Here is an 18,393-nt window from a genome sequence, read left to right on the forward strand (position 1 = left end):
GATGAGGTCTCGCCAAGTTGCCCAGGCGGGTCTCGAACCCACGGGTTCAGGCAATCCACTTACCTCAGCCTCCCAAAGGCGTGGGATTACAGGCTGAGCCCCCGAACCCGGCTAATATTTTAAATATTAGTATGGGGAGTTAGAATTAGATACTGTAGGAAACTAAAAATTCAAAATTTTGTCCAAATTGCAGGTAGATAATAAGACCTCAAAAACAGTGAGCTAGAATCCAATAACAGATGTACTGTAGATTTTTTTCCAGAAACAATTTTTTTTTTTTTTTTGAGTTGGAGTCTCTCTCTGTCACCCAGGCTGGAGGGCAGTGGCACGTTCCCGGCCACTGCAGCCTCGACCTGCTGGGCTCCAGCGATCCTTCCGCCTCAGCCTTCCAAGTAGCTGGAACTGCAGGCGCATGCTACCACGCCCAGCTAATTTTTTGATTTATTGTAGAGATGAGGTCTCGCCAAGTTGCCCAGACGGGTCTCGAACCCGCGGGCTCAGGCAATCCACTTACCTCAGCCTCCCAAAACGCGGGATTACAGGCTGAGGCACCGAGCCCGGCTCAGAAACAATTTTTTCTCTCTTCCCATTTTTACCAAAGATAATTAATCACAGTAAGTCCAGTTTATTTGTAAAATAAGTTTAGTCTCATTATATTTGGCCTAATTATATACATAAAGGCTGCAAGAAGAGTGATTGACCATAGCGTCTTTTTAAATCTGCCTTGCTGGAACTTCTAAGGAATCTCATATTGGACCTTCAAAAGCCTCTCCTCTCTAGACTAGGAAGCCAAGCCACACACTTGTCATCAGATTGTACCTGTAGTACCAGGGTGAATTCTTCTTTTCTTGAGATCCCCAAAATATTCTCAGGTTCTAGAACTTGTCAAAAAGTGACAGTCTTTGCTTTCTGCCAGGCTAAAAACTTTGTAAGGGAACCGTGTAGACAAGGTACCAGGCCAGTTTTTCCAAGGGCTTTATCGAGTCTTTTAAGTTAAGCCTAGTTCCTTGAAGCAGACTGGTTATATCTAAAAATAATTACATCTCAGTCAAAGCCTTGATAATATGACCTGTGTTTCAAATTGTCCTGTTACAAAGATCGCAAATTCTTATTGAACTTATAGAAATAATTATATTGCTATAGAATAAGAATACTCAGTTGCCAAATTTTAGAAAGATCATGTAGAGAGAAAGGTAAATATTTTAGTTTGCTCACAAAAGTATACTTTATCAAATCTCTGTAATGCTATGGATAACCTCTCCACTTCCAAAAAGAAGTTTTCTTGGTTCTGAAAATAAAATAAAAAGAGTCAGCCACGTTTAAAGTTATTTTAAAAAGTCACTTCATTCTAATGTTATTCTTGTTTTTCTGGATTTGGGGTTAGCAATTTTATCAGTCCAGATTTTTTTCCATTAGAGTTTTTGAAATTCTTACCCAATTCAATGAGATATATGGTGTCACAGTTATTAGAAACTTATATTCAAGAGTACTTGTTGCTGTCTCTTCTGTGAACCTCCTTGAAAATGCAACACTTCTGAATTTGTAAAGAACTTTCAGAAAAAAGACATCAAAATAAAACAGTTAACCATGAACAGTAGGCCTTTAAATGACTGTGATTGAAGACTCAATTGTCAAGGAAATTTGGTTATTTTCTGTGGTCTACAACAATTTAACATAATAACCCTAAATATGACAGATAACATATACCAAGACACATCAAATTTCTAAAAAATCTCATATAATGTTGGAACATATATTAATAGTATATCTATACAATTATAACTCAAAGGAGGTTAAACATAATTTATTATTTGACTGTGTCCCCCATGTAATTTAACACACCAAGTAAACTTTATTATCTCTCTTTTGCATACTTCACAAACCCTTTACAACATCCTAGTTGGGTTTGAGGTAAAAAAGACTCAGTTTTAGAATTTGAAATTTGATTTTGAGAAGCCTATCAAATACAGTAAGTCCTCTACATACAAATGAGTTTTGTTCTGAGAGCATTCCTAAGTCCAATTTGTTTGTTAAATCCAACAAAGTTAGCCTAGGTACCCAATCAACACAACTGGTTATATAGTACTATAATACAATAGGTTTATAATACTTTTCATGGCTGGGCGTGGTGGCTGAAGTTTATAATCCCAGCACTTTGGGAGGCCAAGGCAAGAAGATTACCTGAGCCCAGGGGTTTGAGACTAGCCTGGGCAACTTGGTGAGACCTGGTCTCTACAATGAATAAAAAAATTAGCCAGGCTTGGTAACATGCCTGTAGTTCTGGCTTCTTGGAAGGCTGAGGCAGAAGGATCACCTGAGCCCTGTAGGTCGATGCTGGGGTGACCACGAGTGTGCCATTGCACTCCAGCCTGGGTGATGGAGTGAAACTCCAACTAAAAAAAAATTAATACTTTTCACATAAATAATACATAAAAACACAAACACATAAAAGCTTTTTAATCTTACAGTACATACCTTGAAAAGTACGCCAAACATGTGAACTAATTTATGTGATTGGATATGCAATCATATATTCACACTCTTGAAGGTTCACAACTTGAAAGTTCATATGTAGGGGACTTTGCTGAATGTCAAAGGTTTAAAACACTTGATCAAAGTAGGATCACAGATCACTGTAAAATAATGGTAATTCATTTAGCCAAAATGATAATTAAAAGCAAAAAGGACATGCACACATTAAGTTACTTGCATAAATTTATAGCTAGTAAATGGTAGCTCCTGAGATTGAAACCAGATAGTCTGCCTCCATTGTGCATGCTCTTACTTCCTGTGATAAGCTGCATTTCCATTTATTCTATTAAAGTCAGTTCTGTAGAAATTGTTATTAATCAAGCTTTATAGACATTCTAGCCAACTCAATAACCCTAGAAAAAGGAATACAGTAAAAATATTGAAAGGAAAAGACCAAGCTCTTGCTTGCAGATACTCATGATTAGATAATCTTCTTGTGCCATAAAACTTAATAGGCTAAATAGAATTCAGTAGCTTTAGAATACTAACTGCCTTGATTTTCTTCCCTTATTTTCTTCTGTTTCTAAAGAAAATGTTTGCATGTGATAATCTATACTGGTTTAATATGTTCCGCATTTAAAATTTATTTTTAAACTATCACTGTATCTCTTTTCCTTTGCTATCAACACTTGAAACAGTAACTTGTCTTTTCTTTTTCTTGAGTTGGCATCTCACTCTGTCACCTAGACTGGAGTGCAGTGGTACACTGCCGGGCACCGCAGCCTTGACCTGCTGGGCTCCGGCGATCCTTCTGCCTCAGCCTTCCAAGTAGCCAGAACTACAGGCACATGCTACCATGTCCGGCTAATTTTTGATGTACTGTAAAGATGAGGTCTTGCCAAGTTGCTCAGGCGAGTCTCAAACCCGTGGGCTCAGGCAATTCACTCACCTCAGCCTCCCAAAATGCTGAGATTATAGGTTGAGCCACCGAGAACTTGTCTTTTCTGTATCTCCTGAATTACCCACATACTTTAAAAAAAATTTTAATTATGAAACATTTAAAATATACAGAAATATGCTGAATATGAAATACGTATATGCCCACTAACCCAGTTTTATAATTGTTAACATTTTGCCATTACTGGTTTCAGGTCTTTGTTGTCTTATTATTGTTGTTGTTGTTGTTGTTGTTTTTGTTTTTGTTTTTGTTTTGAGTTGGAGTCTATCTCTGTCACCCAGACTGGAGTGCAGTGGCCGCTTCTGGCCACCATACCATCTGGCGATCCTTCTGCCTCAGCCTTCCAAGTAGCTGGAACTACGGGCGCGCACTACCACACCCGGCTAATTTTTTGATTTGTTGTAGAGATGAGGTCTCACCAAGTTGCCCAGGTGGGTCTCGAACCCGCGGGCTCAGGCAATTCACTCACCTCAGCCTCCCAAGGTGCGGGATTACAGGCTGAGCCACGGAGCCCGGCTTGTTTTTTATTTTAAAAATCAGGCACCCTTTTTTTCTCTTGGTCCCCTGTCTCCCCTAAGGTCATCACCATCCTAAATTGTTGTTTATTCTTCCAATTCATGTTTAAAATTTTTTTTATGTATGTATACACTTATAAAATATGTGATATAGTTTTATATTTTTTAAATTTTGTTTTAATGATATGCAGTATGTATTCTATTGCAAATTGCTGTTTTCACTAGTTGTTTTTTAATTAATTTTTATGCATGTTCTCTACTTCATCCATTTAATGGTCATGGAATAGTATATCTAGTGAATATACCAATTTGTTTATTTCCTTGTTGATAGACATTTTCCCCCAATCTTTCGCTATTATAAACAGTGTTACAGTGTACATCCTTGTACATATTTTCTTGTGTACCCATATGAAGTTTCTCTAAGTAATATATCTGAAAATTGAATTGTTTAGACAATAGAGTAGCTTAGTTCTACTGATATTGCCACATTGATTTCCTAAGTCTTTCTATTCTTATCAAGTGTTTATATTTGCTATTTTTTACATCCTTGCTGATGTCCACTATCTTTAGACTTTTTAATTTTTGCCAGTGTGATGGATATTATTGGTTACTCATGACATTGAATATCTTTGCATGTGTTTAATGTCCCTTAAGATTTTCTTTTCTCTGAATTATCTATTCATGACATTTACATTTTTCTATTGAGTTTCTGCCCTTCTCATATGGAGTTCTAGAAGTTCGTTCTAATTTCTGGATCTCTAATCTTGTACTGATTTTATGTGTTGGAGATGCTTTCTTCCAATCTGTCATGGCACATCTTTTAACTTGGTTTTTAGTGACTCTGATTTTAATTTATGAATCTTTTCCTTTAAAACTTGTTTGTGTGTATGTGTATATGTCTTATTTCCTTTCCTATTTTGATAGCATAAAGGATATTCTCTTATATAAGTTTATAGTTTAGCTTCTTACAGTTAGGCTTCTAAGCCATTTGGAATTTATTTTTGCAGGATGATCAAAAGAGGGATTTATATCTTTTTTTCCACATGATGGCTAATGGTCCATGTGGCATTTTATTATCCTTTCCTCACTGATTTTTAATTCCATACTGCCATATAACAAACTCTTTAATGTGTTTGGATCTATTTGTGGGTCTGTTCTGTTCCTTTGGTTGTCTTTCTCTATGCGGTCTTTCTCTATACCTCATATTTTATTTAATACAGCTTTTCAATAGACTTATTAGGAAAAAGAATCCTACCTCCTTATTCTTTTTCTTTAAAATACTTTGGCCACTTTTCCTCTCTTATTATTTCTCATCAATTTAGAGATCACATTGTCAGGTCCTTTTAAAAGAAACAAACCTTCTGGAATTTTTATTTAAAAAATACATTGGATTTATAGACTAATTTAGGGAGAAGTGACATCTCTATGGCATTGTTTCTTCTTACTCAGAAATATGATTGCCTTTTTAAAATGCCTTTTATATTCTTCGATGAGGTTTTATAATGTTTATATAAGATTCCTGCACATATTAAATTTGTTCATAGATATGTGATAGTTTTTGTTAACATTGTACAAGGAGATTTTTTGAGATGATCTTTTTTTCTTGATTGCTGCTCCTATATTAAAGTGTTATTAACTTTTGTACATTGTTTTGTACCTAGCAACCAGGTTGAATTCTTTTCAGTTCAAAGAGTTTCTAGATTTTTTTATGACAATATTTTCTAAGTATAATGGCCGTTTTATTTTAATTTCAATTTTACAGTTTTTTTCTTTGAGCAGATGTCTAGGAGCTCTAGGATATTGTTGAATAGAAGCAGTGATAATGTACCTTCAAACATTGTCCCTAACTTAAAGGGAATATATCTAATATTTTACATTTAATATAATATTTATTGCAGGGTTCTGATAGATAATTTTTTTAAAGTTAAGAAAATTATACACCCTGTTTGAGTGAGAGTATTTGTTTTGATTTTATTTTTGTTATGAATGTGTGCTGCATTTTACCAAATGCTTTTCATTCATTTATTGAGATAATCACTTTTTTCCTTCGATTTGTTAAACTTTTAACATGTTAATTGTGCTTCCCTTTTTTCTTTTTTTTGAAGAACATGAGCCAAAGTTTTATTTATTGATTGCTTGCATGCAAGTTACTCTTCGATGGCATCTTTGGTCTGAGATTCTTTGCCATAGTCCTTTACTATACAACTTCAACCAACCACTTTATCGGACTTTCCGTTTCTCAGTTTTACACAGGCCTACCCATTCCCCTAATTTCTTGTTCTCATCAACCTTAATTAGGTTGATTTGGTGTTCAGCACAAAGGGCTCCACCAACTTGACATACATAGGCTCATCACAGTTGGATGCAAGCACACAGAGATGGGCCTGGCCCTTATCTAAGGTTTTGGCATCTTTGCGAATTCCATGTGCTAGGCCGTCATGGATGAGGGCGATCTTCAGCACCTCTTGTGAAGCAGTGTTCCCGTCCATTACACCTCCAGCTGCGATACCTTCCTCAGCCATCACGGTGGATTATGGGAGATGCAAAATCTTGAACTCACCCACGCCTCTGCCCCTTGTAAATCAGCGGCAGGCAAAGAGCCCCTTTTTTCTTCTAAGTTTTTTTTTTTTAACTTTATTAATCTTTTTTAAAAAGCTACATTGGAGTTTGTTAAACCTCTCTATTGTTTCTCCATTATTTGCTTTCTGTCATTTCTGTCTTTTTTTTTTTTTTTTTTTGAGTTGGAGTCTCACTCTGTTGCCTCAGCCTTCCGAGTAGCCAGAATTACTGGCGCACGCTACCACGCCCGGCTAATATTTTGATTTATTGTAGAGATAAGGTCTCACCAAGTTGCCTGGGCAGGTCTCGAACCGGCTGGCTCAGGCAATCCACTCACCTCAGCCTCCCAAAGTGCTGGGATTACAGGCTGAGCCACCGAACTTTTCTTGATATGTATATACCTCATTCAGATGTGTAAAAGTTTTTAAAAATAAATAAGTGAAAAAAATGAATGAATTTGGGCCAATTAAAGCTGCCAAATGAGCCACTATAATACTGGAAAGTCAATTATTTGCAAATCATACTGTAAAATAGCATACTGTTAAGGATGAATTCATTATTTATCATATGGTTTTTTTCATCCTTACTGGGATCTTCCACTCTGCAAACAAGATTTGTGAACAAAAATATTCACCTTCTCTTTTTTTCTAGATTACTCAGACATATCAGCTTCATGAAGTCACTGCTTATCTATTGGAAAAGAAAGGAGATATTCATGGTGCCTTCTTAATAATGTTAGAGGTAACATTTTACTGTATTTGTTTCATTATATTTCTGTCTATTCCTCTGTTCATCAATCCATCTTAATTTCTTTTGTTTCAAAGTAAATTGCAGACAATGGTACATTTTACCCCTGAATATTTTTATCATTCGTATCATGGACTAGACTTCAATATTTCTTTGTGGCATTTTTTAAAGGTCAATTTACATACAGTAAAAAACACATGATGTCTAATGTGTACCATTTGATGAATTTTTTTGTTGTTGTTGTTTGAATCTCACTCTGTTGCCTAGGCTGGAGTGCAGTTGCATGATCACAGGTACTGCAGCCTTGACCTTCTGGGCTCAGGCAGTCCTTCCACTTCAGCCTTCCAAGTAGCTGGAACTACAGACATGTGCCACCACAGCCTGCTAAATTTTTTTTATTTATTGTAGAGATGAGTTCTCACCAAGTTGCCTAGGCTGTTCATTAATTCCTGGGCTCAGACAGACCTCTCACCTTCACCTCCCAAAGTGCTGAGATTACAGGCGTGAGCCACTGTGCCCTGCTCCATTTGATGAATTTTTGACAAATGTATACACCTGTGTAACCCAAGTCAATAACAAGATAGAGGTGATTACCTATACCCTGGAAAGTTCCCTCAGTGGTCCTTCACAGTCAATTTCTGCTCCCATCTCCCCATTCTCCCAGAGAGAGCTAATCTGATTTTTTTCACCACCACAGAGGTATTCTTTCTGCAATTCTTTCACCCAGCATAATGGTTTTGAGATTTATCTTCATTATTGGATATCATAGTTTGTTCCTTTTGTTGTGGAGTAGTATCTAATTGTGTGAGTAACCATGGGTTGTTTATTCACTCTTCTGTTGGTGGACACCTGGGTTGTTTCTGGTTTTTGACTACTATGAATTATCACTATTGTATAGGTCTTTTTGTTACACAAATGTTTTTATTTCCCATAAGTTAATACCAAGGATTGGAATTGCTGGGTTATAGAATAGTTTTATAAGAAATTGTCAGACCTCTTTCCAAAGTGGTTGTACAGTTTTATACTCCCACCAGTAGTGTGTAAGAGTTTTGCCATAGGCCGGGGTTGGTGGCTCAGCCTGTAATCCCAGCACTTTGGGAGGCTGAGGCGAGTGGATTTCCTGAGCCTGCGCGTTCAAGACCAGCCCAGGCAACTTGATGAGACCTTGTCTCTACAATAAATCAAAAATAGCCTGGCATGGTAGTGCATTTATAGTTCCGACTACTCAGAAGGCTGAGGCAAAAGGATCGCTGGAACCCAGAAGGTCGACGCTGGGGTGGCTATGAGTGTGCGTGCCACTGCACTCCAGCCTGGGTGAAGGAGTGAGACTCTAACTCAAAAAAAAAAAAAGTTTTGCCATAAAGGAGGACAGAATTATGAACTTCACGGCAGCTTGGATAGACTTAGAGTCTGTAATACTCAGTGATCTGTTATAGAAACAAAGAACTGAGTACCACATGTTCTTCCTCATAAGCAGACCCTGAACAATTATCATATTACTATAAGAAAGGGATCGGTAGTAGTGGGAAACTGCCGGTTTGACGGGGAGGCACGCTTCATCAATAAGTGTACCTGATCTCAAATCAGGTGAAGTGGGGACCAAAATAAGGCCCAAACTTTATTTGTAAAATGACCATTTGTATACCTAAACCCGAATTGTACCCTACATCTGTAAAATAAAAGTGAAAAAAAAAAAAAAAGAATTTTCCTTGTTTCATATTATCACCAATACTTTCTGTTCAATTAAAAAAATTTCTAATTAAAAAATGTATTGTACGCCAGGCGTGGTAGCACGCGCCCGTAATTCTGGCTACTTGGAAGGCTAAGGCGGAAGGATCGCTGGAGCCCAGCAGGTCGAGGCTGCGGTGGCCGGGAGCGGCCACTGTACTCCAGTCTGGGCGACAGAGTGAGACTCCAACTCTTAAAAACAACAACAACAACAACAACAACAAACAACCAAAAAAATGTATTGTAAAGTATACATAAGATTTATCATGTTAACCATTTTAAAGTGTGTAGTTCACTGGCATTAACTATGGTCACACCGTTGTACAACCATCACACCATCTGTCTACACAATATTTTCATCCCCCATTCTGAAACTCTGTACCTATTAAACAATCACCCCCTATTCCCTGACCCACCCTCAGTCCTTGACAATTGCCATTCTACTTTCTGATTCTGATTCTGTGAATTTGGCTACTCCAGGTACCTCTTATAAGTGGACTCATACAATATTTTTCCTTTAGTGTCTGGTTTATTTCACTCAGGTTTATCCATGTTGTAACATATATCAGAATTTTCTTTCTTTTTTAGGCTGAATAATATTCCATTATACCACATTTTGTTTGCCCATTCATCCTTCAGTGAATAGTTGGGGTGCCTTCACCTTCTGGCTGTTGTGAATAATGCTGCTCTGAACATGGTTGTACAGATATCTTTTTCAATTCCTACTTTTATTTATTTTGAGTATATATCCAGAAGTAGAATTGTGGGATCAAATAGTAATTCTAATTTTAATTTTTTGAGAAATTACCATACTGTTTTCCATAGCAACTTTGCCATTTTACATCTCCACCAGCAATACACAAGGGTTTTTCCGTTTCTCTACATCCTTGCCAACACTTATTGTTTTTTTGATGGTAGCTATCCTGATGGGTGCGAAGTAGTACAGCAGTTTTAAAAAATATTATCATCTAGCTAGGAATAGATTAGGGATATCACACTTGTATCAAAAACTGTTCCATATTGGCTTCTAGTTTCTTTCTAACCATATGATTCTAAAACAGGCTAGGAAGAATAATCCACAGAGGCTTTGCATAGGCTCTTAATCTCTATTAATCTGTAAATTACCCTTATATTTCTTTTTTTCTTGCAATGCTTTTGTTGGGGATGCCATGAATCTAGTTGTAAATAATAGTAAAAGTATTCCTGACATAGATGAGAGAAGGAGATGCATTGTGATAAATAAGGCCATCATCTGCACAGGTTTAGGATTACAAAGCAAAGAAGTATGGACTACTAGGAGAGTGCCAACAGCTTTACTAGGGCTCAACTATACGATATATAGGAAGGTCAGGCAGAAACAAAGACTAGGTACAGATTTAGACAGATTTTGTAGGACACACTAAAGAATTGTGACTAATCCTCTTGTCATGTGGGATGAACTAAAGGTTTAAGCAAGAAGCTGACGTGATGTTGTCTGTTTCATAAAGACTTATGGCCATGGGGAGTTGGTAGGAGACAGTGAGATATAGAGGAGAGGAAAAACTGAAAGCAGAGAGCATCTGGGAGGCCCCTGCAATAGCAGAGGTGTGAGTCAATGAGGGCTTGAACTGGGTATGGCAGTGGTAATGGAGAGAACAACGGGATAGGTTTGAGAAGTTATTGATCATTTGCATATGGTATGAGGTGAGTGAGAGGGATTTTAGTTTATAAGCTTATTTATAGCCTATTAGCTAAAAACCTATGGCTTAAAATTCTATAATATTTAACCTGTTAGGGACCCCAAGAAAAGAAATTTTGGGTAGAGGGTATAAATGTATACCTTCAATGTATATTAGACTTCAGCTTCAATCTATGTTAAGAAGCCACTGGAATATCAGTTAAGGGTGTCTAAGGATCTAGAATTTAGTAGAGCCATGGACACTACAACTACTTATTTAAGAGACATCACACAGCCGGGCTCGGTGGCTCAGCCTGTAATCCCGCGCCTTTGGGAGGCTGAAGTGAGAGGATTGCCTGAGCCCGCGGGTTCGAGACCCGCCTGGGCAGCGAGACCTCATCTCTACAATAAATCAAAAAATCAGCCGGGCGTGGTAGCGCGCGCCTGTAATTCCGGCTACTCGGAAGGCTGAGGCGGAAGGATCGCCGGAGCCCAGCAGGTCGAGGCTGCGGTGGCCGGGAGCGGCCACTGCACTCCAGTTTGGCGACAGAGTGAGACTCCAACTCAAAAAAAAAAAAAAAAAAAAAAAAAAAAAAAGAGACATCACACGCGAAGCTGTGCTCTATGTTAAGGGGATAGGCTTCAGATGTTCGTTTCATTCCCACCCATCTAACCCACCCCCTCTTCCTATAATCCAGTGTATTTGTCTTTTTTTTTTTTTGCATTGCTATAAAGGAATATCTGAGGCTGGGTGATTTATAAAGAGAAGAGGTTTACTCGGGTCATAGTTCTGCAGGCTGTACAAGAAGCATGATGCCAGCATCTGCTTCTGGGGAGGGCCTCAGAAAACTTTTACTCATGGTAGAAGGTGATGGGAGCCAAGGGGAGCCAGTGCATCACATGGTGAGAGAGTGAGTGAGAGAGAAGAGGGAAGATGCCACGTTCTTTTGAACAGACAGCTCTCACATGAGCTAAAAGAAGGAAAACTCACTCATTACCTCGGTGAGACCACCAAGACATTCATGAGTGATACTCCCCCATGATCGCAACACTTTCCATTAGGCCCCAGGGATCACATGGATATCCAAACTGTATCACCCAGTATGCATTTTACTCCTTGATCCAAAGCATAGATAAATTCTAATCCTCATTACTATGCCTAGAGAATGTCAATGATGACTATGTGGTGGTATAACAGAAGCAAAAGTAGGGCAGAACAAATACTACTTGATCTTTTGGGTCCCCTGCCGTACTGCTAGCTATGATTTCTATATATATAAGAATTCACTTCTGAGTGACAGTAAGGGACTTTTTTTATTTTCATTTTTGCCACTCATCCCTCTTTTACTCATGGTAGAAGGTGATGGGAGCCAAGGGGTTTTTTGTGGGGGATATTCTCTTTTTTGAGTTGGAGTCTCACTCTGTCGCTCAGACTGGAGTGCAGTGGCCGCTCCCAGCCACTGCAGCCTCGACCTGCTGGGCTTCGGAGATCCTTCCACCTCAGCCTTCCAAGTAGCCGGAATTACAGGCACGCGATACCTCGCCCAACTGATTTTTTTTTTAATTTATTGTAGAGATGAGGTCTCGCCTGCCCAGGCAGGTCTCGAACCCGTGGGCTCAGGCAATCCACTCACCTCAGCCTCCCAAAGCACGGGATTACAGGCTGAGCCACTGAGCCCGGCTGGGGGATAGTCTTAATAACCTTTTTAAGGGTTCGACTTTTAAAATATGTTAATTCAAGTACTTGGTAGGTAGATATAAAAGTGTTCCTTTTAACTCCTGTATTCTTTTTACCTCCTAGAGACTACAAAGCAAACTTCAAGAGGTAACACATCAAGGTGAAAGTAAGTTCTTGAGTGTAATTTACATTTTTTTCTTTGTGGACCCTGTGTTTTGAAAGATGTTATTTAATAAATTGCATTTATTATGTAATAATTACATTGGCATATCTGCACAATTACTGTTTGTCCACTTTAACATGGATCAAACTTTTATATAGTTTTCAAGTTCATAAGAGGAAATCATATAAACTGTTGTGGCTTTGTGATGATAATTGTCAGTGGAGTTAAATGTACAGAAAATTGAGCACTGTTCATTGATTATCTTTTTGGTTATATTTTGTACTTATGATTTGGTTATGTTTAAATGAGGTACATAACTAACATCCTAAAAATTACTGTAATGTGCCAAACACCAGCAAATCAGTTTCTGATCAATGAGTAATAACTTATGTCAAGTTAAATTTATACAGTTTTAGTCTGAAACAGTAAAACTTGACAGTTTGGAATCTTGATTGGCTTGTGACAGATTGATGTAAAATTTCCATCATATTCCTTGACATTTTTTTAAAAATTATTTTTAAAAATTGTGTTAAAATATACTTAACATAAAGTTTACAATTTTAACTCTTTTAAAGTGTATCGGTGACAATGAGTATATTCACATTATTATGCAACTGTCACCATTATCCACCTCCAAATATTTTCATCTTTCCAGACAAAAAATCTCTACCCATTAAGCAACAACTACCCCATTTTCCCCTAGCCCCACACCCTAGAAATCACTGTTTTACTTTCTGCTTCCATCATTCTTTTGCTGAATTTGATTACTCTAAGATCTCATATGAATGAAATTATACAATATCTGTCCATTTGTGCCTGGCTTATTTCATTTAACATAAGAATCATAAATGTTCTAGCTAGCATGTGTCAGAATTTCCTTTTTAAGGCCGAATAAAATTCCATTTTATGTATATACCACATTTTATTTACCCACTCATATCTGGTGGACATTTGGGCTACTCCCTCCTTTTGTCTGTTGTGAATAATGCCACTATCAATGTGAGTGTACACTATCTCTTCAAGACCTGTCTTCAATTTTGGGGGGTTATATAACCAGAAGTGGGATTGCTGGATCAAATAGTAATTCTATTTTTAATTTCTTGAAGAACTGCCATACTGTTTTTCATAGTGGCTGCTTCATTTTACATTCCCACCAACAGTGCACAAGGGTTCCAATTTCTCCACATGCTTGCCAATACTTATTTTCTGGGTTTTTAAAATAATAGCCATCCATATGTATGTGAGGTGATATCTAATTGTGGATTTGATTTTCATTTCTCTAATGATTAGTGATGTTTAGCATCTTTTCATGTGTATTTTGGCCATTTGCTTATCTTATTTGGAGAAATGTCTCTTCAGGTTTTTTACCCATTTTTTAATTAGGTTGTTTTCATATTCCTTGACATTTTAAAAGTAGCCTTCAGGGAATCGTTTGATAGGTGATTTTTTTTTTTCAGGTTATCCTACCTCTTTTCCACAAAACACATTTCTTGATCCACACCTTTCCCTAATATACCTTTACCCTAATTATCTGTAGATTTCTCATCTACATTTTTTTATAATTAGGTCCTAAATGATAGGATCTGCATTGTATCTTGACCATCTGGTATTCTAGTAAATCTTTTTTGGCACCAGAGCACAGAGGATGAGATGAGCCCAGTCTTTACTCTGTTTACTTAGTATCAGAGGCTTATTTATATTCTGTTTTTAAGAATTTGGAATCTTTGATGGTTTTTGTGGAAGGGATGATCTGTATAAACTTGTACTTAAGAAAAACCTAGTGATAGTATATAAGAGAATGAGGGAGGCAAGATTTGGAAGTTAAAAGTTCAATTAAGAGTCTGTTGCAGTAGTGTAGATGAGGTGATTAATAAGAGCTCCACCAGGGTAAACATTGTGAGCAATATGTTAGCAAAATCAATACATGCTAGCAAATGTATTTGAATATACAGGGTGAAAGATAAGGAAACATCAAAGATGATGAAGATTATAAACTGGTTGACTTAAAGATGATGGTTCCATTAACTTGATTGGGAAATGTGGGGGAAGGAACAGGTTTGAAATGAAAAATAAGTTGGGTTTTACACATGCAGAGTTCAAAGTGCTTATAGAAAATTCACGTGGAGATAAATACCCAAGGGTGATTAAGAAATTCAACCTGCATATTCTGGAGGCTAAAGCTGTTTATCTGACATGAGAGCTGAAACCACAAGAGTGGCTTAAATCATTGAAAGAGAAAATAACAGAGCCTGTGGTAGTAACTTGGGGGAACATCTGCATTTAAGAATTAGGCTGAGGGAGAGATGGTAGAACAAGAAAGGTGAAGGATGATCTCTCTACTAATGAATCCACAAAAGATGATTGGGAATTTTCCTAGCTAAAGCATATAGAAATGCTCAGTATGACGTGTTTTATGTGTACTATGAATGTCAAACATTTATATGAAGAACTCCTATTGCACAGAACGATCTATTTTAATCTACTAAACCTTGGTTTTTCAAGTTTTATGAATGATAATGGATAACTAAAGCTATGCAATTAAAAAAAGTTTAACTTTTCACAGTAGCTCTGAGATTATTAGTGATATATTCTTAAGTGATGTTTATACTTTTTTTCTGAATCTAGATGCCAAAGAGAATCCTTCATTGAAGCATGTTGAAAATACTATGGTAGAGACAATTGCTCTTTGCCAGAGAAATTCACATAATTTGAACCAGCAGCAACGAGAGGTAGGTAATTACTGTTTAGGCATTTAAAGCCTAGTCTTGTCTGAAAGTACGAATTAATTCTATTTCCATTGCCCTTACAGCCATCTGAGTTTAATTCAACTGGATTTTAATCACTTTTTACAGCCCCCAGGAGTATAAGACTCCTGAAGTTATTATAAAGAGTGTGTGGCCTCTTTGTTCTCTCCAAAGGCTTTATATTCTTAGACTTGGCTGTGCTGCAAAACTTAGGTGCATGAATGCTAGAAGTCCCTGTTCTCTTTGAACTGAGATTTTGTATATTCCTTGCAATGGCACCATAGATATGTCGTCATTTATCATCTCTCCTTTTCTCTGTTGATAAAAGTGAGCATGAACAACTATAGGAAAGCCCTCAAGGGATACAGAGAAAGCTGAAAAAAGGTCAAAGAAAGCTATGATATAGTAGTTCTTAACCTTGGTTGCACATCTGACTCACCTGGGAGCTTTGAAAAATATCATTACTCAGGCTGCATCCCAGATCAATTAAAGTCTCTGGGGCTGGGCCAGCCATCAGTATGTTTTAAAGCTTTCTCCGTGATTCTAATGTGCAGCCAAGGTTGGAACCACTATTGTAATAGATCCCACATTGCACAAAGGAAGAAAAAATTAAAGGAGGTATAGTTGAGCACCAGGTGCTGGTGGGAGTCACAGCATGAAGCAGAAGCCAAGAGGGCAAGAGGTGATTTGACAGTTAAATTGAGGTAATTTTAAGTAAAGTTATATCATGATACGGCTTAACTCCTCTATGCCCGGCCCTCCAGGGCTCAGGCCTCTGACTCAACACTGCCTGGCTTCTTTCTACTGCTTGTGTTTTATAAATGGGAAACAGGTTAATTTTTTTATATACATTTAGCCTTACATGTTACAATGAGAATAATAAATCTTGGTATATTTTCTGTTCTTATGAGGTGAGTAAATTTCCCCTTTAAGTTTTGTCAAAGATTTTTCAGGGTCACAAATTCTGAAAACTCTTTAGAATATAAATTGTATATAACAAACACATTTGCATATAGATGTGACTCTTTTCTTTATTAAAAGAAATTTTTTTTTTTTGAGTTGGAATCTTACTCTGTAGCCCAGACTGTAGTGTAGTGGCACATTCACGGCCACAGCAGCCTTGACCTACTGGGCTCAAGCAGTCCATGCACCTCAGCCTTCCAAGTAGCTGGAACTACAGGCATGCGCCACCATGGCCAGCTAACTTTTTTATTTATTGTAGATACAAGGTCTCACCAAGTTTCCCAGGCTGGTCTCTAACACCTCGGCTCAGGCAATCCTCTCGCCTCGGCCTCCCAAAGTGCTGGGATTACAGGCTTGAGCCACCACACCCGGCCATAAAAGAAACTTGTGAAATGATACATACTCATCATTCTTAAAATCACTGAATTCATAAAGTTACACACAGAAGAATTTTTAAAATTACAATATATTCATTTCATCACCCAGAAAAAACCATCATTATCATTTGGTGAACATTACTTTAGATATTTTTTGTCTGCCTAAGTTGATACAATTAGAGGAAAATTTGATCAAATAATGCTTGCTTTTAAAAATATAGTACTCAGGTTTCTCTAGGAAGCTTATGCAAAACTGCTGAAGTATTATTTTTGTTGATGTTTTAATTGATGCGCAATAATTGTATATATTTATGAGGTTCGTGTGATAATTTTGATAGAGGTATACAACATGCAGTGATCAATTAGGGTATTTAGGAGAACTGTCACCTCAAGTATTTATCATTTATATGTTAGGAATATTTAAGGTCTTCTAGCTATTTTGAAGTATACAATAAATTATTGTTAACTATAGTCACTCTACTGTACTATCAAACATTAGGACTTATTACTTCTATCTAATTGTATGTTTGTACCCATTAACAAATCTGTATTCATCCCCCCATCCCACCCATACTTGCTTCTGGCAATCAATCATTCTACTCTCTACCTCTATGAGATCAGCTTTTTTAGTTCCCACATACAACTATAAGTGAGAACTTGACATATTTATCTTTCTGTGCCTGGCTTATTTCATTTGACATAATGGCCTCCAGTTCCATCTGTGTTGCTGCAAATGACAGGATTTCATTCTTTTTTATGGCCAAATAGCATTTTATTGTATATATGCATTAAATTTTCTCCATCCATTAATCTGTTAATTAACAGATTGATTCCATGTCTTGGTTATTGTGAATAGTGCTGATATACTGATTTCCTTCCTTTGGATAAATACCCAATAGTGGGATTGCTGGATCACATGGTAGTTCTAGTTTTAGTTTCTTACAGGCCCCTCATACTGTTTTCTATAATGGCTATACTAATTTGCATTCCCATTAACAGTGTACAAGGGTTCCCTTTTCTCCACATCCTTACCAACACTTATTTTTTTTATAATAGCCATTCTAAGTGTGAGGTGTTTTATCTCATTATGATTTTTCTTGATGATTAGTAATGTTGAACATTTTTTCATATACCTGTTGGCTATTTGTTTTGTTTTGAGAAATATCTATTCGTATTCTTTGCCCTTTTTAATGGGATTACTAGATCATTTTTAATGAGGTTATTTGTTTTTTGCTGTTAAAATGTTTGAGTTCCTTTTATATTCTGGATATTAGTTCCTTGTTGGATGAATAGTTTGCAGATATTTTCTACCATTCTGTATGTTGTTTCTTCACTCTTTTGATTGCTTTCTTTGCTGTGCAGAAGCTTTTTAATTTAGCATAACCCTATTTGTCTATTTATGTTTTCGTTGCCTGTGATTTTGAAGTCTTGTCCTTTTTGCTCAGGATTGCTTTGGCTATTTGGGCTCTTTTGTGGTTCCATATGAATTTGAGGATTGCTTTTTCTACTTATGTAAAAAATGTCATTGGTATTGATAGGGATTGCATTGAATTTATAGATTGCTTTGGGTAGTGTGGTCATTTTAACAATGTTGATTGTTTTGATCTATGAGCAGGGAATGTCATTTCACTTGTTCGTGTCTCCTTTAATTTTTGTCAGAATTTCGTAGTTTTTCTGTTTTTATAGTTTCCTTTTTTTTTTTTTGAGTTGGAGTCTCACTCTGTCACTCAGACGGGAATGCAATGGCCGCTCCCTGCCGCTGCATCCTCGACCTGCTGGGCTCCGGTAATCCTTCCGCCTCAGCCTTCCGAGTAGCTGGAACTACAGGTGCG

The 18,393-nt window shown here is 37.2% G+C and overlaps 1 protein-coding gene across 1 annotated transcript in view; it reads left to right on the forward strand.

Annotated features, from left to right (window-relative positions):
* The window catches only part of VPS8 (VPS8, CORVET complex subunit), a gene marked incomplete at its 3' end in the record, with an annotated part of 188,224 nt that extends 173,018 nt beyond the window's left edge, over window positions 1-15,206 (forward strand). Inside the window, exons 39-41 of the mRNA XM_021714853.1 lie at window positions 7,156-7,245; window positions 12,438-12,480; window positions 15,103-15,206. Coding sequence (XP_021570528.1) covers window positions 7,156-7,245; window positions 12,438-12,480; window positions 15,103-15,206 — 237 coding nt within the window. The remainder of the gene's footprint in view (window positions 1-7,155; window positions 7,246-12,437; window positions 12,481-15,102) is intronic.
* Between the last annotated feature and the right edge of the window lie 3,187 nt (window positions 15,207-18,393).

The sequence above is a fragment of the Carlito syrichta genome, unplaced genomic scaffold, assembly GCF_000164805.1.
Source record: "Carlito syrichta isolate Samal-C Ts95f unplaced genomic scaffold, Tarsius_syrichta-2.0.1 Scaffold305827, whole genome shotgun sequence".
NCBI lineage: Eukaryota > Metazoa > Chordata > Mammalia > Primates > Tarsiidae > Carlito > Carlito syrichta.